This window comes from Acomys minous (assembly GCF_964271855.1).
Source record: "Acomys minous genome assembly, chromosome: 16".
Taxonomy (NCBI): domain Eukaryota; kingdom Metazoa; phylum Chordata; class Mammalia; order Rodentia; family Muridae; genus Acomys; species Acomys minous.
Window position 1 is genome coordinate 79,306,928 of NC_140498.1, and position 17,940 is coordinate 79,324,867.

At 51.2% G+C, this 17,940-nt stretch overlaps 1 protein-coding gene and 2 long non-coding RNA genes across 5 annotated transcripts; 1 reads left to right on the forward strand and 2 right to left on the reverse strand.

The window, feature by feature from the left end:
* The first annotated feature begins 1,333 nt into the window (after positions 1 to 1,333).
* ASL (argininosuccinate lyase) lies at positions 1,334 to 16,479 on the forward strand. 3 transcript variants are annotated; one of them, XM_084762564.1, is made up of 17 exons: positions 1,334 to 1,424; positions 1,626 to 1,681; positions 6,557 to 6,751; positions 7,271 to 7,354; positions 7,564 to 7,620; positions 7,797 to 7,894; positions 10,469 to 10,546; positions 10,656 to 10,733; positions 12,764 to 12,816; positions 13,760 to 13,822; positions 14,451 to 14,565; positions 14,690 to 14,774; positions 14,928 to 14,987; positions 15,224 to 15,307; positions 15,852 to 15,932; positions 16,038 to 16,144; positions 16,269 to 16,479. In XM_084762564.1, the coding sequence occupies exons 2-17, from the start codon at positions 1,670 to 1,672 to the stop codon at positions 16,411 to 16,413; spliced, it is 1,395 nt and encodes a 464-aa protein (XP_084618690.1). In that variant the 5' UTR covers positions 1,334 to 1,424; positions 1,626 to 1,669; the 3' UTR covers positions 16,414 to 16,479. The 3 variants fall into 3 exon arrangements, with proteins under 3 accessions (XP_084618690.1, XP_084618688.1, XP_084618689.1); XM_084762562.1 differs by having other exon boundaries at positions 1,386 to 1,549; XM_084762563.1 differs by lacking the exon at positions 1,334 to 1,424 and having other exon boundaries at positions 1,556 to 1,681.
* LOC311586518 lies at positions 1,945 to 6,535 on the reverse strand. Its single transcript, XR_014775553.1, has 2 exons — positions 6,304 to 6,535; positions 1,945 to 5,952 (listed from the first exon to the last, which is right to left on the reverse strand). It is a non-coding gene; the product is annotated as an uncharacterized lncRNA (long non-coding RNA).
* On the reverse strand, positions 9,715 to 10,461 carry LOC311586521. The gene is made up of 2 exons (XR_014775556.1): positions 9,920 to 10,461; positions 9,715 to 9,811 (listed from the first exon to the last, which is right to left on the reverse strand). It is a non-coding gene; the product is annotated as an uncharacterized lncRNA (long non-coding RNA).
* Positions 16,480 to 17,940: the final 1,461 nt, after the last annotated feature.

The following is a 17,940-nucleotide window of genomic DNA, read 5'->3' on the forward strand; positions in this document are numbered from 1 at the left end:
GACTACTAACGGGGCTACATCCCAACATTTATTTTGGGTTTTTGCTGTTGTTGTTGTTTAGTGCTTTTTTTCTTTGTACATTTATTTGTTTGTTTGTTTGTTTTGTGTGTGTGTGTGTGCGCGTGTGTGCAAATGTGTGCGCACATGAGAACAGGTTAGAGGACAATTTGGCCAAGGCAATTTGATCCCAGATCCACTGCTCGGGTCCCTGGGATGAAATTTTGCAAAGTAAGGCTTGACTGTAAGCATCTTTATCCAATGAGGCATCTCACTGGATCCATTTTTTTTTCTTTAAATATTGATTTATTTTGGGGGAGGGTGACTGTGCGCACCACGGGCCACAGAGCATGTGTAGAGTTTGGGGGACAACCCTCTGGAGTCTGTTCTCGCCTCACTCCTTGAGGCAAGGCTTCACTCCCGACTAGCCGGCCCCCAGTCTCCCCTGGGCCTCCCTGACAGTGCTCCAGACTTCTCCTCAGCTTGAATAGAGATTACAGATGAGCTCCACAGCCGAGCTCCTATAAAAGGTCCAGGGATCGAACCCAGGTTGCCAACCTTTCAAAGCTAGCTCTTTTGTTTGCTGAGCCATCTCTGTGCTCAAACTCCTGTTATCCCTACCTCAGCTTCCTAGGTGCTGAGATCACAGGGATGTGCTACCACAGGTCACTTAGCATTTAGCGGTTATCTTTCCACACCCTGACTGTCGGCATTTTTTTTTTTTCCCCTCCAACTGGAGATAGGGTCTCGGGTAACCCAGGCTACCTGGAGCTGGAACTTCTGATCCTCCTGCCTCGATGACAGGCGCACACCTGTGTCTGTGCTGGTCTGGAACCCCAGCAAGCCTCTTGCCGCAGCCTCCAGAGTGCTGAAAAGACCCGCATACCAAACCACACCTGATTTAGCTTGTGCCCCATTCCCTGCCCCCTGTATTGAGACAGGGTCTCACTATGTAGTTCCGGTTGGCTGGAACTCACCAAGTAGACCAGGCTGCTCTTGAGCTGACAGAGATCTGCCTGTCTCTGCCTCCCAAGTGCTAACATTAAAGGCATGTGCCTCAGGGTCCCGGCAGTTGTGCCTGTTTTTTGTTTGTTTTTGAAACAGGTTCATCTGGAACCCAGGTCTGGAACTCCCAGCAATCTTCCTGCCTCAGCCTCCCGGGTGCTGCTGGGATGACAAAGTTGTCTTCACCCCAACACAGGTTTTATGGCCTTGGACCTCCTTTGTACAACGAGTGCCGACTCCCTGAAAATCGCTTACCTCCTCCCGCTGCCTGTAGCTAAGCCAGAGGTGGTCCCGCCCACAGGGGGTTGGTTGATGGGTCACACCCACCTCTTCTAATTGGCTCTACGCCGCCAGGAGGCGGGGACAAGGCAGAGGGACAGCAGACGCCATCCGGACCAGAAAAGGCCAGAAGAGACCAGAAGGTACCTGGCTCCTGAGGGTCTGATCCACCAGGTCCGGGGATCGTGGGACAGAGAGACAAACAAGTTGGAACGCGAGGACGGTGTCGCGCTTGCTGAGTGCTGCCCACACCCCGCAAGGCGAGCAGGTGTTTCCCAACTCTGAGCTGTCCCTGCCCCGCAGACCTCCTGAGCCGAGGTGGTCAATCTGGTCTTGTCTTCCAGATCCGTAGGACAGAAGCCCCTAGGAGGAGGAAGAACCGCCCAACATGGCATCGGAGGTGTGTAGAACTGAGGGGACCTTGCAAAGGAGCGGGGAGGAGCCAATGGGGTCAAACCGCGCATGGAGCCACCTCCTGCCACACAGACCTGCAGTGATTCAGAAATTCCACACTTCCAAAGCCTGGTTTAACGTAGACTGAGGGATGCCCCGCATCCTTATGTGCCCATCGAGCGCCGCCAAGTGGCCCATGTGGTGATCTCACTATTGGCCACCATGCCTGGCTGTTTTCTCTTTTTTTGTTCTGTGTGTGTGTGTGTGTGTGTGTGTGTGTGTGTGTGTGTGTGTGTGTGTGTGTTGAGACAGCGTTTCCACGTGTACCAGGAACTCGCTCTGTAAGCCAGGCTGGCCTCGACCTCAGAGATCCACCTGTTTCTGCCTCCCCGAGTGCTGGGGTTAAAGGCGTGCGCTACCACGCCCGTTGCCGTTTTCCCTTAAAACAAATAGTTTAAATTTTTTTTATTTGTTTGGGTGTTTTGCGTGCATGTATGTCTGTGCACCACATTGGTGGCTGCTGCCCATGGAGGTCAGAAGAGGGAATTGGGATATAAAGGAACTGGCGTTGCAGGTGGTTGTGAGCCTTCTGGAAGAGAAGCCAGTGTTCTTAACGCCTGAGCCATCTCTCCAGCCCGTTTTGGTTTTTTTTTTTCCTCAGCCCAGGCTAGACTGGAAATCACCTCTGCCCAGACTGGCCTCAGACTTCTGACAATTCCCCACCCTCCGAGTGTTCAGACTCCAGCTGCGGCGAGCTACCACATCAAAACGCTCCGTTTGCTTTTTTCTTTTCACATCGTTTTTTGTTTGTCTGTCCTTGTGAGTGTGCACGTGTGTGGGCGCGAAAGCACACGTGTGGAGATCAGAGGACAACCTGCGGGAGCGCATTCTCTTTCCAACGGGCTTGGCAGCAAAGGCCTTCACCCGACGAGCTACCTCACCTCCCTTACTCTCCATTTTTCTCCGCCACACAGCTTCTCGCCCATCCCCGCCCTGTAGCATACCCCGCATGCCGTGCATGTGGCAACCACATATAGGAAAAGCTGAATGCCTAAATTGTACTTGAGCTCTGTCATATGGAAAGAGCCAGGAGGTAGGGACCTCTCTCTCTCTCTCTCTCTCTGTAGCCCCAGTAACCCCTAGGGTGTCCGTGTCCTCTCCTCTGGGCCAGGAGTTCTGGCCCTCCTTCCTACTTTAGTGGCAGGTGTGCAAGACATAGGTCTTCTAGGGACTTGCTTGATTTGTCTGGTAAATGGACTAATGACAGCTATTGGCCCTGCCTGTAAGGAAGGGGTGGAGCATGGAGTCATTGCCTTGAACTCTTCCAGGAATGGGGGCTGTAGGGCAGCAGATGCCTGCGTGTCTGGTCCCTTCTGATCTTCGTGAGCTGACGAGTCACATCCTTCCTCTCAGCTCATTGTTTCAGACTAAAGGTTTAACATCGTTTCAGTTGTAATGGCCTGATCTACTTAGCTGCGGGGCCGGGTGGAGGGTCAAGGAGCAAGGCCTGGACTTTGGAGCCAAACAGATGTGATTTGTACTCCAGGGTCAGTCAGCCTTGACCTCTTAGTTCCTTTGTGAAGTAGGGGGCCATGGCGTCCACTTCATAAAAGGATGTAATTGCACTGCCAGGCGGAGCAGCGCATGCCTTTAAACTCAGCCCCTGGGGGAGGCAGGGGCTGGTGGATCTCTGTGAGTTTAAGGACAGTCATGGCTACATAGAGAGGCCTGGTCTCAGAAACTTTAAAAAAAAAAATGTTGCAAGTGCCAGGCAAGTTCTGTGTGTGTGTGTGTGTGTGTGTGTGTGTGTGTGTGTGTGTGAGAGAGAGAGAGAGAGAGAGAGAGAGAGAGAGAGAGAGAGAGAGAGATCTTGCCAGAGATCAATTTCAGATGTCTCCTTCAATTTCCGCCCCCCCTCCAATTAGTCTAGGGTGGCTGGTGACCCAGGGTCACCCATCTCTTTCTCAGTGTTGGGACTATAAGTGCATGCCATCATAGCCAGACCTTTTTTAAAAAATTTTTTCTTTTAAATAAGTTCTGGTGATTAAGCTCAGTGTCTCATGTTGCTTTATCAACTGAACTATTTCCCCAACTTTGTTTTGTTTTCTCTTTTGGAGACCCAACCCAGGGCCTCATGCATGCTAGGCAAGCACTATACTACTGAGCTACACCTCCCTCTGTGTGAGCTCATGTGTGGAGTTCCGCAATACAAGACTAAGCAATAATAAGTCTCCAATAAGTGGTGGCAAACAGGACAAAGTCTTTTAAGACCAGGCTGCCCTTAAACTATTACCCGGCAGTGGTGGCGCATGCCTTTAGTCCCGCCACTCGGAAGGCAGAGATAGGCAGATCTTTGTGAGTTCAAGGCCAGCCTGGTCTACAAAGCAAGTCCAGGAAAACCAAAAAAAAAAAAAAGAAAGAAAGAAAAGGTTGGCAGAGCCCTGGAAAGGCTAAAGCAGGAAGCAGGATTAGCAGTTTGAGGCCAGCTTCAACTTTGTAATGAGTTCTAGGTCAGCCTGAACCATATAGCATGACCCTATCTCCATAAGCCAAAGTCCGGGGTGGGGGTGCAGCTCAGTGGCAGAATACATAGGTAGACTCCCCCAGTAAGGGGCTAGGATATGACTCAGTGGTTGAGCACCTGTGTTTCACAAGTAGGCTCTAGGCGAACCTCCCAAATATTGGAGGACATGGGGGAGGAAGGGGACCAAGGGCCGTGGGTGCCAGGCAGCCTGCTGGTGGAACTGGTGCTCAGAGTTTGCTCCTGGAACACAGTGGTCTGGGCTGCAGATGACCTCAGCTTGCCTTGAGCCATTCTGTGGGTTGGTACTAATTGTTCTGGCTGCTGTCCTGCTAGTTAGGGTGATGTTATTACCAACAAGCCAGGCACAGAGGCCGGAAATCTGAGAAGGAAGGCAGTGGCAGGATCCCTTCCTGGCCTTTGCTCCCTGCTCTGACCACCTGGCCCTGACTGGCAGGCCCCAGGGGCTCATGGGGGCTCTTTGAAGAAAAGCCAGCTTTTGTTGAGGCAGCTAAGGGTCACATGTAGAACCTCTCAGAAAGCCAGGGGTGATGGTGGAGGCTGCTTCTATGGGTCAGAGTCCTTTCAGTCAGACTGTTGAGCACCGAGGGAGACCAGAGCACAGTAGATGCTCACTCATGTGGTCAAACAGCACCAGAGCCAGGAGATGGTAAAGCAAGCCCCAGGGAGGGGGGACGGTGGCTCAGTTGGTAAGCTGCTTGTTAGTCATCATAAGCATCCGAGTTTGGGTCCCAGTGCTGAAGAAGTTAAAACTATTGCACCCCCATGATCACAGCACTGGGGAGGCTGAGGCAGGTGGATCTTTGTGAGTTCGAGGCTAGCCTGGTCTACAAAGGGAGTCCAGGACAGTCAAGGCTACACAGAGAAACCCAGTCTTCCAAAAACCAAAAACAAAAAAATTCAAAACAGCAACAACAAAAAAAAACCTGTTGACTAGTCAGCTCAGTTGAGTCCATTTAGTTCAGGGTCAGTGAGAGATCCCATCTCTAAAAATGTGGCAGTGCACTTTAATCCGAGCACTTGGAGGCAGCCGGTGGCCATCTCTATGAGTTCTGGGGAAGCTTGATTTATACAGTGAGTTCTGAGCTAGCCAGGACTGCATAGTGAGGCCCTGTTTGTCTGGCTATTCACCCAAGCATCACCTAACATTGCAGGTCCCGTGTGTAAATTCTTCTGTAGGGAGCTGGAGGGATGGTTCAAGTAGTTAGAGTGCTTGATGCTCTTGCAGAGGACCCTTCAGCCCTCCTTCACGATGTCTACACTTTGCCAATGACATCAGACTAAATGCTTATAACAGTGGCTCTCAACTTATGGGTCATGACCCCTTTGGGGTTGTACTGCCCTTTCACAGGGGTCGCCTAAGACCATCAGAAAACACAGAAATTGCCAAGTGGTTGTGATGCACACCTCTAATCCCAGCATTTGGGAGGCAGAGGCAAGCAGATCTCTGTGAGTTCAAGGCTAGCCTGGTCTATGAAACAGCAATGAAAATAATGTTATGAGAGGAGAGTCACCACAACATGAAGAACTGTATTAAAGGGTCCTAGCGTTAGGAAGGTCGAGAGCCACTGGCTTATAACAAGCCCGTGGTGTAGGTATAGTTGCTGCTTTGTAAAGAGGCAAAACCGAGGTTCCAAGGTGTTATATGGTAATGTCCAAGGTCAGTTCAAAGTTCTGAGGAGAAGCCCTATGTCCCCGGTGGCTCTCATAGACACCTATACACATACACAGAAAGGCTGCCAGCGATTCGCATGCCATGTGCCTCAGCATTGTTCCTCCCACACTTTCCTTCTGGCCTTGGTTGGCTTTCTGGTATGTTCTACATCCCTTCCTACCACCTGTCCATATCCTGTGCCCTTCCCTTTCAAGACAGGTGCCTCTCTGACCTGTTCCTCTGCTTTTTGGTGCCTGGAAGTGGGGGAGCAGCTAATGTCTTTTTAGGAAAAAACAAAAACAAAAATAGGAGCTGGAGACAGCGGTGATGGCGCATGCCTTTTTGTTTGCTTGTTTGTTTGATACAGGGTTTCACTGTTGTAGCCTTGGCTGTCCTGGACTTGCTTTGTAGACCAGGCTGGCCTCGAACTAACAATGATCCACCTGCCTCTGCCTACCGAGTGCTGGGATGCTCCACCATGCCAGGCTAATGGCGCATGCCTTTAATCCCAGCATTCTGAAGGCAGAGGCAGGTGGATCTCTGAGTTCAAGGCCAACCTCATCTACAAAGAGAGTTCCAGGATAGCCAGGGCTATTACACAGAAAAACCCTGTCTGGAAACAAAAACAAACAAACCAAAAATGGGGACCCTTTTGAGAGTCTGTTCTCTTCTGCCCTCTTGGCCAGAGCGGGAAGCTATGGGGTGGCCGGTTCGTGGGCGCCGTCGACCCCATCATGGAGAAATTCAACTCATCCATCTCCTATGACCGGCATCTGTGGAATGTGGACGTTCAGGGGAGCAAGGCCTACAGCCGGGGCCTGGAGAAGGCGGGGCTTCTCACCAAAGCCGAGATGCAGCAGATCCTGCAAGGCCTGGACAAGGTAGTCTCCGTGTCCCAAGGGAACCCTGGGGAGCCAGGCTCCCACCCCAAATCCCTAAGCACTACTTTCACCTTTATTCCCTCCTTCGGAGGCTGGAGATGGAACCCAGGGCCCCCAGCCCAACACTGGGAGCTTCTCTCTCTCTCTCTCTCTCTTTCTCTCTCTCAATTTATTTTTACTTCATATGCATTGGTGGTTTGCCTCTATGTATGTCTGTATGAGGGTACTGGAGTTACAGGCAGCTGTGATCTGACGTGTGGGTGCTGGGAACTGAACCCGGGTCCTCTGGAAGAGTAGCCAGTGTTCTTAACCACTGAGCCATCTCTCCAACCCTCCAATTGTATCTTTTAATAACCCCTCATTGCTCAGGACCACAGTGGACTGGGTCTGAGATCATCCCTCAGGCGTGGGGAAGGATTCTTTGGCTGAGCTTCTACACAAGGGCATTTAGGTGGAGCCGGGACCGGGACAGGGACACTCCTGTCCCCTGATACCCTGGGTTGTTACCAACTTCTTCAGGTGGCTGAAGAGTGGGCCCAGGGCACCTTCAAACTACACCCTAATGATGAAGACATCCACACAGCCAATGAACGGCGCTTGAAGGTATGACACACCCCTCTTTCTGATTGGTCTGTCTCTTTTACCTTACCCCAGGCGCTAGCCAGGCTTGGCAGAGTGGGATTGGTAAGAGGCGTGGGCAGGACCGGGGTCTCTCGCATAAGGAGGGAAGAGTACAGGGCTGGCAAGGGCTTTGAGTGTCGCTACAGAGCTGTGAGCCGGGAGTCCCTAACCTCGCACCTCTTCACTCGTAGGAGCTCATTGGTGAAACTGCAGGGAAGTTACACACAGGACGAAGTCGCAACGACCAGGTGTCACCAGCCCTCTTGCCCTCTGCTATGAACCTTTCAACCTTGGGAACCCAGGCGGCTCGTGGGGCTCAGCCGGGGGGGGGGCGGGGGGGCGGGGGCGGGGCGGGGGGAGGGTTCTGGCTCTCCAGGGAAGCAGGAAGTTCTACTCCCTGACTTCAGCCTTCTCTTCCCCACAGGTGGTGACGGACCTCAGGCTGTGGATGAGGCAGACCTGTTCAGAACTCTCCGCCCTCCTCTGGACGCTCATTGGATGTATGATAGACCGGGCTGAGGCGTAAGTCTCCGGGGACGCGGTCACAGGAATTTCCTCCCTGGAGGGCTCCAAGCAAGGAATGAGTGCGGGTAACCCAAAACCAACCATGGCGGAAGGTCTGCACCAGCATGGGCGATAGTTCCCTATGGCTGCGGAGCAGACTGTGTCCTAGGCTTCCCCAGTCTATACATTCTAGCTCCTCCTGCGACCAGACGTGAGAGCATAAACAATTAGGGCAGATTTGTCCCATGAATGTCTTCACTTATCAGGAAAGTGGGACAGAGGGGAGGACATCCTATTGGGACTCTAGGTGAGAGAATCATGGGAGAATGGGGAAATATAAGGACCCAGAGGGTCCTAGAAACCTACAAGAAGAACATTATGATGGGCAGATCTGGGCCCAGGGGTCCTGCTCAAACTACGGTACCAGCCAAGGACAATACATGTAGTAAACTTCGAACCCCTATGCAGATCTAGCCAATGGACAGGACATTCTCCACAGTTGAGTGGAGAGTGGGGTCTGACTTTCACATGAACTCTGGTGTCCCGTATTTGACCATGTCCCCTGGATGTGGAGGCCTGGTGGCTCTCAGAGGAAAAATAGCAGGCTACCAAGAAGAGACTTGATACCCTATGAGTATATACAGGGGGAGGAGGTCCCCCTCAGTCACAGTCATAGGGGAAGGGAGTAAGGGAAAATGGGAGGGAGGGAGGAATGGGAGGATACAAGGGATGGGATAACAACTAAGATGTAATATGAATAAATCAATAATATATATATAATTAAAAATTAGGGCAGATTTACATATAAATGGCTGGGAAGAATAATGAAATACTCTAGCGAGGGGCCAAAGACCCTTCTGCTCACTCCTAAAGGAAGAGAATGTCAACAGTCCATAAGCCAGGTTGGAGTTGGGGTTTTTGTTTTGTTTTGAATATATATATATATATAAATATATATAAAAGCATTTTCTCTGCATGTATCTGTGTGGGTCACCTACATGCCTGATGCCTGTGGAGATCAGAAGAGGGCATCAGATTCCCCCCTGTGAATAGCCACAAGCCAATTAAATCCGGGGTCATTCTGCAAGAACAAGTGGTCTTAACAAACAAGCCGCCTCTCCAGTCCCATAGGCCCAATTGTGACAGGCCCAGCTACTTTCATAAAGATGGCAGAAGTATGGCTCAGAGGACGGACACCTGGAGTCACAGGGGGCAACCAGGCTCTGTTCTCTTCTGGGTGTAAGACCTGGGTGGCAGGGGAGTGGAGGTATTAGGTGGGCTCATAGTTCCGGAAACGATACAGAACAGCAAGGGGTGGGGCAAGACTTAACAACAGCTCCACCCCTACCAAGGCCAGCCCCGGAGGGCAGCGTCCATTTAAGAATCTTTGCAGACTAAGGCTCCTGACTGAGCCCGAAGCAAGCAATCACTCTTCAGTCTGCCCATCTTACCCAGCATCCCACCCTACATGGAAGGCAAATGACAGAGCCAAAGGCTGCCCATGCTCCCATGTTCTAATAATGTCCCTGGGACTGGCTTTGTCCCCTGCAAACTTGACAGGGGAGACCCTGAAAATTCTTAAGTGGTATCAAAATCAGGGATGCTGCCTCTTTATTAACTCGGTGTCCCATGTTCGTAGACCTTAGCTAGTTATGAATGCAATTGTGGACTGAGGTGAGGAAAGGAGGGCAAGGGCTAGTGAGTACAGGGTTGTTTTTATTGGCATGATGACAGTATTCTGAAATTGAATGGAGTAATGGTTATACACTAAGGATAGCCTTGGACTTACTATGTAGCCTAGGCTAGCCTCAAACTTCCTCTCTTTCTTTTTTTCCCCATTCTTTTCCCTGTTCTGTCCTTTCCACCTCTTTCTTCTCCTCCTCCTCTTCCTCCTTCTCCTTTTTAGATTGATTTACTTATTATTTATACAGTACTCTGCCCGCGTGTACACCTGCAGGCCAGAAGAGAGCACCAGATCTCATTATAGACGGTTGTGAGCCACCATGTGGGTGCTGGGAATTGAACTCAGAACCTTGCGAAGACCAGCCAAGTACTCTTAACCTCTCAGCCATCTCTCCAGCCTTCTTTTTCCTCTTTTTAAAGACAGTCCAAGCTGCCCTCAGATCCACCATATAACTGAGGCTGACCTCGAACTTGGTTCTCCGGCTTCAGCCTCCCAAATGCTAGGATTACAGGCGTGCACCACCTCACCCAGAGCCTGGGCTTCGGTTTTTTTTTTAAAAAACAGCGTCTCATCTGTAACCGAGGCTGGCATACAACTTACTGTATAGCCAAAGCTGACCTCAGCCTTAATGGTAGTCCCCCTGCCTCACCCTCGCTCCCCAGCACTGCTACTACAGACTCGCACCATCGTGCCCTTCCTGCCTTAGTCTTTGATCTCAGTGACTCGCTTCAGGTTCTATCCCCTGGTGAGCATCCGGTCCCTTATTCAGGCCGAGCCCCACAGGTCTGTCTGTTCTTACCTTCCCTGAGAAGAGCCTAGCCTGTAGGACCCTGGGTGTTCTAAGAAAGCGTCACCTGTCCCTGCTGGACCCCAGTCCCTCAGGTCTCCTGCTTCTTCTCATGCTACAGGGAGTGCGATGTCCTCTTCCCGGGGTACACACACCTTCAGAGGGCTCAGCCCATCCGCTGGAGCCACTGGATCCTGAGGTGAGCTGTGCGGAGCGGCGACGGTAGGAAGGGGCCCTAAGCAGGGGCCCTGCTGGAAGGGGAGGCTGGCCTAGTGTCCAGCCACCCACTCGTTCCTGGTTTCCCCCAGCCACGCTGTTGCTCTGACACGGGATTCAGAGAGACTGCTGCAGGTGCAGAAGAGGATCAATGTCCTGCCGCTGGGGAGGTAAGGCAGTCCTCAATGTCCCCGAGGCCAGGGGGAAGGTGAGGGCGTGGCGCTACACAGTCAGCGTGGCTGAAGGAAACGTGGTGATTGGGGGGGAGGGGCTTATGAGGCCCTGCCCCTTCCTCAGAGTCTATAATGTAAACAGTTGTGTTGCTATGGGAGGCATTTCAGTGGTTAAAGTTGCCCATGGTCCTATTGGTAACCACTCACGCATGCGCCTGTACCAACCCTAGTAAAACTCACGGGGCCGGGGGTGGGTGGGGGGGGGTGGGGTGAGGGGTGTCACGGACAAAGACGTGAAAATAGGAGTTGGGAAGAAGAAGAAATTAGCAGGGTAGGAGGAGGACAATAGAGGGTAATGGAGGAGTGAATATGATTAAAATACATTCTACACATATATGAAAATGTCATGATGAAAATGGATATATATGTAATATATGTTAATTAAAACCTTTACTATGGGCTGGAGAGATGGCTCTGTGGAGGAATTTTAATCCAGCAACATGGCTGCTCTGGTGAGGAATCACATCCCAAGGCCTTCTAGGTCTGTGTGATCTGGCTGGAATACAGAAATGGCCTTAGTATACACCCTTATTTATTTATTTATTTATTTATTTATTTCTGAGACAGGGTCTCTCTGTGTAGCCTTGGCTGTCCTGGACTCACTTTGTAGACCAGGCTGGCCTCGAACTCTCACAGTGATCCGCCTGCCTCTGCCTCCTGAGTGCTGGGATTAAAGGCATGCGCCACCACCGTCTGGCTAGTATACACCTTTAATCCCTCTGGCTGGAATAAACAGTGATGTCTAATTGAGGGACAGACAAAGTGACGAATCAGAGAAAGATTTGACAGAACGACTCAATCAGCTGGGAGAGGAATTTTGAGCCAGAACAGCTGAGTTGAGCCAGCCAGCAAGAGTTCAGGAAGAACTAGAAAGAGTGAGCTTACTCAGCAGTAAGCCTCAGAGAGGACAATCTCATCAGGCAAATAAAGTTACATTTACATGGCTCAGCGGTTAAGAGCACTTGCTGCTCTTCCAGAGGACTGGAGTTCAGTTCCCAGCACCCACACTGGGCAGCTTATAACCCACTTGGGACTCTAGCTCCAGGGAATCCAGTGCCCTCTTCTGGCCAATACAGACACCTTCACATATTTGGCATACGTTCTCACATGCACGTACACATACATATAAACAAAATAATAAAAAACAAACCATTAAAAACAAAACTGTAGAGGCTGGAGAGATGGTTAAGAGCACTGGCTGCTTTTGTAGATGGCACAAGTCCAGCTCCTAGCACTCGCATTGGGCGGCTCACAGCTGCCACTTAACTCTAGTCCCAGGGGGCCTGAGGTCCTCTTCTGGCCTCTGTGGACACCTACATGGATGTGGTCCACATACAGACAAGAATACGTACATAAACATACACGGTTTTTGGGGTTTGGTTTCTTTTTTTTGTTTTTCAAGACAGGGTTTCTCTGTGTAGCCTTGGCTGTCCTGGACTCGCTTTGTAGACCAGGCTGGCCTCAAACTCAAGCCATCCACCTGCCTCTGCCTCCCAAGTGCTGGGATTACAGGCGTGTGCCACTGGGCAGGCGACATGTTTTTGGTTTTTTTTTGTTTTTTGTTTTTTGGTTTTTCGAGACAGGGTTTCTCTGTGTAGCCTTGGCTCTCCTAGACTCGATTTGTGGTCCAGGCTGGCCTCGAACTCACAGTGATCCGCCTGCCTCTGCCTCCCGAGTGCTGGGATTAAAGGGGTGTGCCACCACGCCCGGCTTTTTTTTTTTTTAATAAAAAGGAGCTAGACCCTCCTCAACCTTCTAAATCTCTAACACGGGGATAACCAAACTTGAGTGTATGATGAAACCCCAGCCAGCTTCCCGTTGCACACCATCTTCCCTGCGTGGTGAACATGTTTTGGGTCTTAAACTGGCCAGGCCAAGAAAGCGGCTGAACAACTCAAGCTAGGCTCTGAGTGTTGCCTGCGTGTGGTACCCAGAACCTCAATCACTATAGACCCTTGTCTCTGCAGTGGGGCCATTGCAGGCAACCCTCTGGGCGTGGACCGGGAGCTGCTCCGAGCAGGTGAGGTACCCTGCTCGTCTTTCTCTGTCACTCTCATCTCCTGCTGGGTCCCCAAAAACACACAAGATGAGATGTGGGAGCCATGGAGGTCCTTGTGCTCACAGATAGGTAAACACCAGGGAAACCAGGGCTGTAGGTTCAGCCTGACTCAATTGCCGGTATTGGTTAAAATTTTGGGAGTCTGACCCCAAGCTGTTTATTTATTTTTATTTATTTATTTACTTATTTAGGTTTTTTGAGACAGGGTCTCTCTGTATAGCCTTGGCTGTCCTTGACTCACTTTGTGGACCAGGCTGGCCTCGAAGTCACAGAGATCCACCTGCCTCTGCCTCCCCGTGTGCTGGGATTAAAGGCGTGAGCCACCAGGCCGGGTTCTATTTTAGGGTTATTTAAACACAGCACAATTTTGTGAGATTTTTCCCGGTGATAATTAACTCAATCCCAGGGGCACAATACAATTTAAGGCAGGACTATGTTGAGACTCTTTGTAGAGCGCATGTGACACCTTACATGTAGATGGACAAGCTCAGGATTAGGGCCTCGGGGAAGATCCTGTGTGGTCTCAGTTACACAGATAATGTAAAAATACCAGGCTATTAACTACATCCATTCCAAGCCTTCTGGGCGGAAACCACGTTATACATCCTTCCCTTTGAAGGGACAACATCCTGTACAACATTTCCCGGTTCCGCAATGGGAGGGCAGAGACCCTCGCATCTTGCGTATGGGTATTGAGACTAATGGAGTTGCCTATGGCAACCTGTTGCTAGGAATATTTAGACCTCCTCCTATCCTCTTGAGATCTGTCCAGAGACCCCCCTTCCCCACCTCAGACCCCTCCTGGATTCCCATTTCTAAAAAGGGGTCAAGGGTGAGGCTAGGCATCCAGGTTCAGGGTACATCTTGCCTTTCAGTCCAGCTATTTTTCCTCCCTTCCCTCCAGAACTGAACTTTGGGGCCATCACCCTCAACAGCATGGATGCCACCAGCGAGAGAGACTTCGTAGGTAAGACACAGGAGTCCAGGACTGGGGACATACACTGGGTAATACGATGCTTGCTTCACGTGCATGAAGCTCTGGGTTCCATCCCCAACACTGCACCCCCGTAGTCCCAGCACTTGGGAAATGGAGGCAGGACTATCCGCAATTGAAGGACATCCTCTGCTGGTTATTTCAAGGCCAGCCTGAGCTATATAAGACCCCATCCTAGGGGCTAGAGAGATGGCTCAGAGGTTAAGCGTACTGACTGCTGCTCCGGAGGTCCTGAGTTCAACTCCCAGCAACCACATGGTGGCTCACAACCATCTATAATGTGATCTGATGCCCTCTTCTGGCCTGAAGGCACATATGCAGGCAGAGCACTGTATACATAATAATAAATAAATATTTTTTTAAAAAAAGACCCTGTCTCAAACAAACAAACAAAAATTTAAAAACCCAGCACCAAGAAAAGGGGCTAGCAAGATTAGCCAGTGGGTAAAAAGCAGCTACTACCAGGCCTGAGGAACCTGAGTTTGATACCCTGACGCCCACATGGCGGAAGAAGAGCTCTGTCTCCTGCAAGTTGTCCTTTGACCGTCTCAGAGTGAGCACACACACAGAGAGTACATCAAAGGCCTGCTGTCCCTTCCAGCCGAGTTCCTGTTCTGGGCTTCTCTGTGTATGACCCACCTCAGCAGGATGGCAGAGGACCTCATCCTCTACGGCACCAAGGAATTCAACTTTGTGCAGCTCTCAGATTCCTACAGGTGAGGCCCCGTATCCCAGTCCCAACTGGAACCCTTTCCTCCCACTCCAACCTGCCCAGTGCCTCTGCCAGCAAGCCAACCAGGCATGAGCAGGCCCGTCAGTCTTAACACCTCTTGTCCCCAGCACCGGAAGCAGCTTGATGCCCCAGAAGAAAAACCCAGACAGCCTGGAGCTGATCCGGAGCAAGGCGGGCCGAGTGTTTGGGCGGGTGAGTGGGGCAGAGTCCAGAGTCGGGGGGTGGGGGGTGGGGTAGGGGGTGGGGGGGGTGAGGGGTGGGGGGGGTGGTAAAGCCCAGTGGGTCCTCAGGGGACTTCATAACTGCTTCTGGCGTCTCAGTGGCTCAGCTTCACTCTCCCTGCAGTGTGCTGGGCTCCTGATGACCCTCAAGGGACTTCCAAGCACTTACAACAAGGACTTGCAGGTACAAGTGGCCTATACCACATAGTTACCCTTTCGGAGCTCTGCCATACCCCCCCCCAGACAGGCACCCCTTGAATGACTCCTTCCCTTCCTGGCCACACAGTCTGTGTCTATCCCTCAGGAGCCCCCTGCTGCTCCTTGGTAGCCGGGAAGGGGTGCTAAGCCTCCTCAGTGGAACAAGGAGAGGGGTCTGGGTGAAGGGCGGGGCTGCCAGCCTTCCCTGCCCTTACTTCTCAGGAAGACAAGGAAGCTGTGTTTGAAGTGTCGGACACCATGACTGCTGTCCTCCAAGTGGCCACTGGAGTCATCTCTACACTGAAGGCAAGACCAGCTCTCCTCACTTCGCCTGCCTCTTCCTCCCTTCCCCACCGCTCACCCCTGGGCCCAGACAGGGATTTGCAGGGAAGGGGATGAAGGCAAAGTACCAAGACCTGCTACAGAGCAACAGGGATGGTGGGATGGGGTTTGGGCCAGAATAGGTGGGGTTTTGTTTGGTTTGGTTTGGTTTGGTTTGGTTTTTTGAGACAGGGTGTCTCTGTGTAGCCTTGGGGTGTCCTAGACTCACTTTGTAGACCAGGCTGGCCTTGAACTCACAGCAATCAGCCTGCCTCTGCTGCCAAGTGCTGGGATTAAAGGCATGAGCCACCACCCCCCCCCCCCGTACCTGCCAGCTTAAGTCTTTAAATCTATCTCAAAAGCTAAACACAAATGAATAATGATTAAAAAAAAAAAAATGTCGAAACAGAGAGTGGATTGCTTGTGGAGGTGGGCCGGGGTGGGGCTATAACTCACTTGCTGAGAACACAGTAGGGCAGGCTCCAGGGGGTCCCGCCAAGCTCACTTTTTGCTGGACCTGTGCCCCCAGATTCACCGTGAGAACATGACACAGGCGCTCAGCCCTGACATGCTGGCCACGGACCTTGCCTACTACCTGGTCCGCAAAGGGGTGAGTGTGAGGCAGCCGGGCATGGGGACAAGGGTGTCCCCAAAGCCAGGCACTCAGGTCCCAGCGGAAAACAAGCCCCTGGCCACCCTGCGCCTATGTATCTAGATGCCGTTCCGCCAGGCCCACGAGGCCTCGGGGAAAGCTGTGTTCATGGCAGAGACTAAAGGAGTCGCCCTCAACCAGCTGTCGCTGCAGGAGCTGCAGACTATCAGGTGCCGGGTCCTCCTTCCTCTTTCCTCCTTCCCCACCCCGCCGTGCTGCGGCCCGGAAGCTGACCCTGGGCAGCTGCAGGCTGCGATGCCCCTGGCTACTCTGACCCATTCTTATTGTCCCCAGTCCCCTGTTCTCAGGTGACGTGAGTCACGTGTGGGACTACGGCCACAGCGTGGAACAGTACAGCGCCTTGGGTGGCACAGCACGATCCAGTGTCCAGTGGCAGGTCAGCCAGGTGCGGGCTCTGCTGCGGGCCCAACAGCCCTAGATCCTACCCACCCGAAGTTGCCTCCCAATAAAGTGGTGCCCTGAAGAGATCGCGATGAACATATGAGACTGCCTCAGCCTGTCTTACTCATGGGTGGCCTTGGGGATTTGTTGAGCTGGCCAATGGGATCATGAAGAAAGAAGAAAAAAATAAAAAATAAAAAAAACCGAATGCCAATGCTAAGAGAGACAGGGACGGGAATTGAGAAATCACACCGTATCCCGTCATTTCTAAGGTGTACACCTCCCATCCCAGAGGCCCCAGGCAGACAGCATAGCTATGAATGCAAGATCAACCCAAGATCATAAACTTAAAACATCATGAAGGGGTGCTGGAGAGCTACATCAGTGCCTACTCTTGCAGAGGATCCCCAGTTAGGTTCCCAGCACTCACACTGGAAGGTTCACAAACCTCCCGGAACTCCAGCTCTAGGGGATCTGCTACCCTCTTCTGGCTGCCATGGGTACTTCAGCCATGCACATCTCTCTCACACACACACCTCGCCACACATACAAATTATTATTATTATTATTATTATTATTATTATTATTATTATTATTATTATTATTATTATTATTATTATTAATCTCTTTGAGCTGGCCAGTGGTGGCACGCCTTTAATCCCAGAGGCAGGGATATCTCTGCCTTGGCTGTCCCGGAACTCACTCTGTAGACTGTCCTGGAACTCACTGCCTCTGCCTCCCGAGTACTGGGATTAAAGGCGTGTGCCACCACCGCCCAGCTGTAGGCACTACTTCTTAACGCTATTTTATTTTGGTTCCTTATAACCTACCTCCCTTCCACCACCCCCAAGACTAGGTAGGAGGGAATAAAGGCTAGTGAAGAGAGGGGGGCAGAGTTCTCTTTGACAACTTCCAGCTTGTTAGTGTCATCAGGTTCTTAGGGGAACATCAATTCACAGATCCTCCTGCCTCTGCCTCAAGCGTTGGGATTAAAGGTGTGCGCCACTAGCCAACAAGGGCAACTTTGGTGTAGGCCTTGAACTTTTTCTTTCTTGTACTGGATGTAAACATGTTTTTGTTTTGTGGGATGAGGAACAGCTGATGTTTATCCACTTAGAAATCGAACCACTTCGTTGGGGGGCTCGGGAGGCAGAGGCAGGCAGATCCCTGTGAGTTTGAGGCCAGCCTGGTCTATAAAGCGTGTCCAGGACAGCCAAGGCTACACAGAGAAACCTTATCTCCAAAACAAAACAAAACAAAAGAACACACAAAAAAAAAGAAAGAAAGAAAGAAAAGAAAAATGGATTGAGTTTAGGACAGTTTACTTATTAGGGACAAGGAGAGGAGAGGAGAATTTAGGAGAGTTTATTCATTAGGGACATGGACAAGAGAGTTTAGGGGAGTTTCCTCTTGGAGGACAAGGAGAAAGGCTTTCAGGAGGAGGAAAAAGCAAGACGCAGAATGAAACCAACTTATCAAGCACAGGTAATGTTTGTACGCTGCTAATTGGGAAAACACATTTGGTTACAATAGTAGCCTCAGGTTTTTCAAAATAGCACTTGTA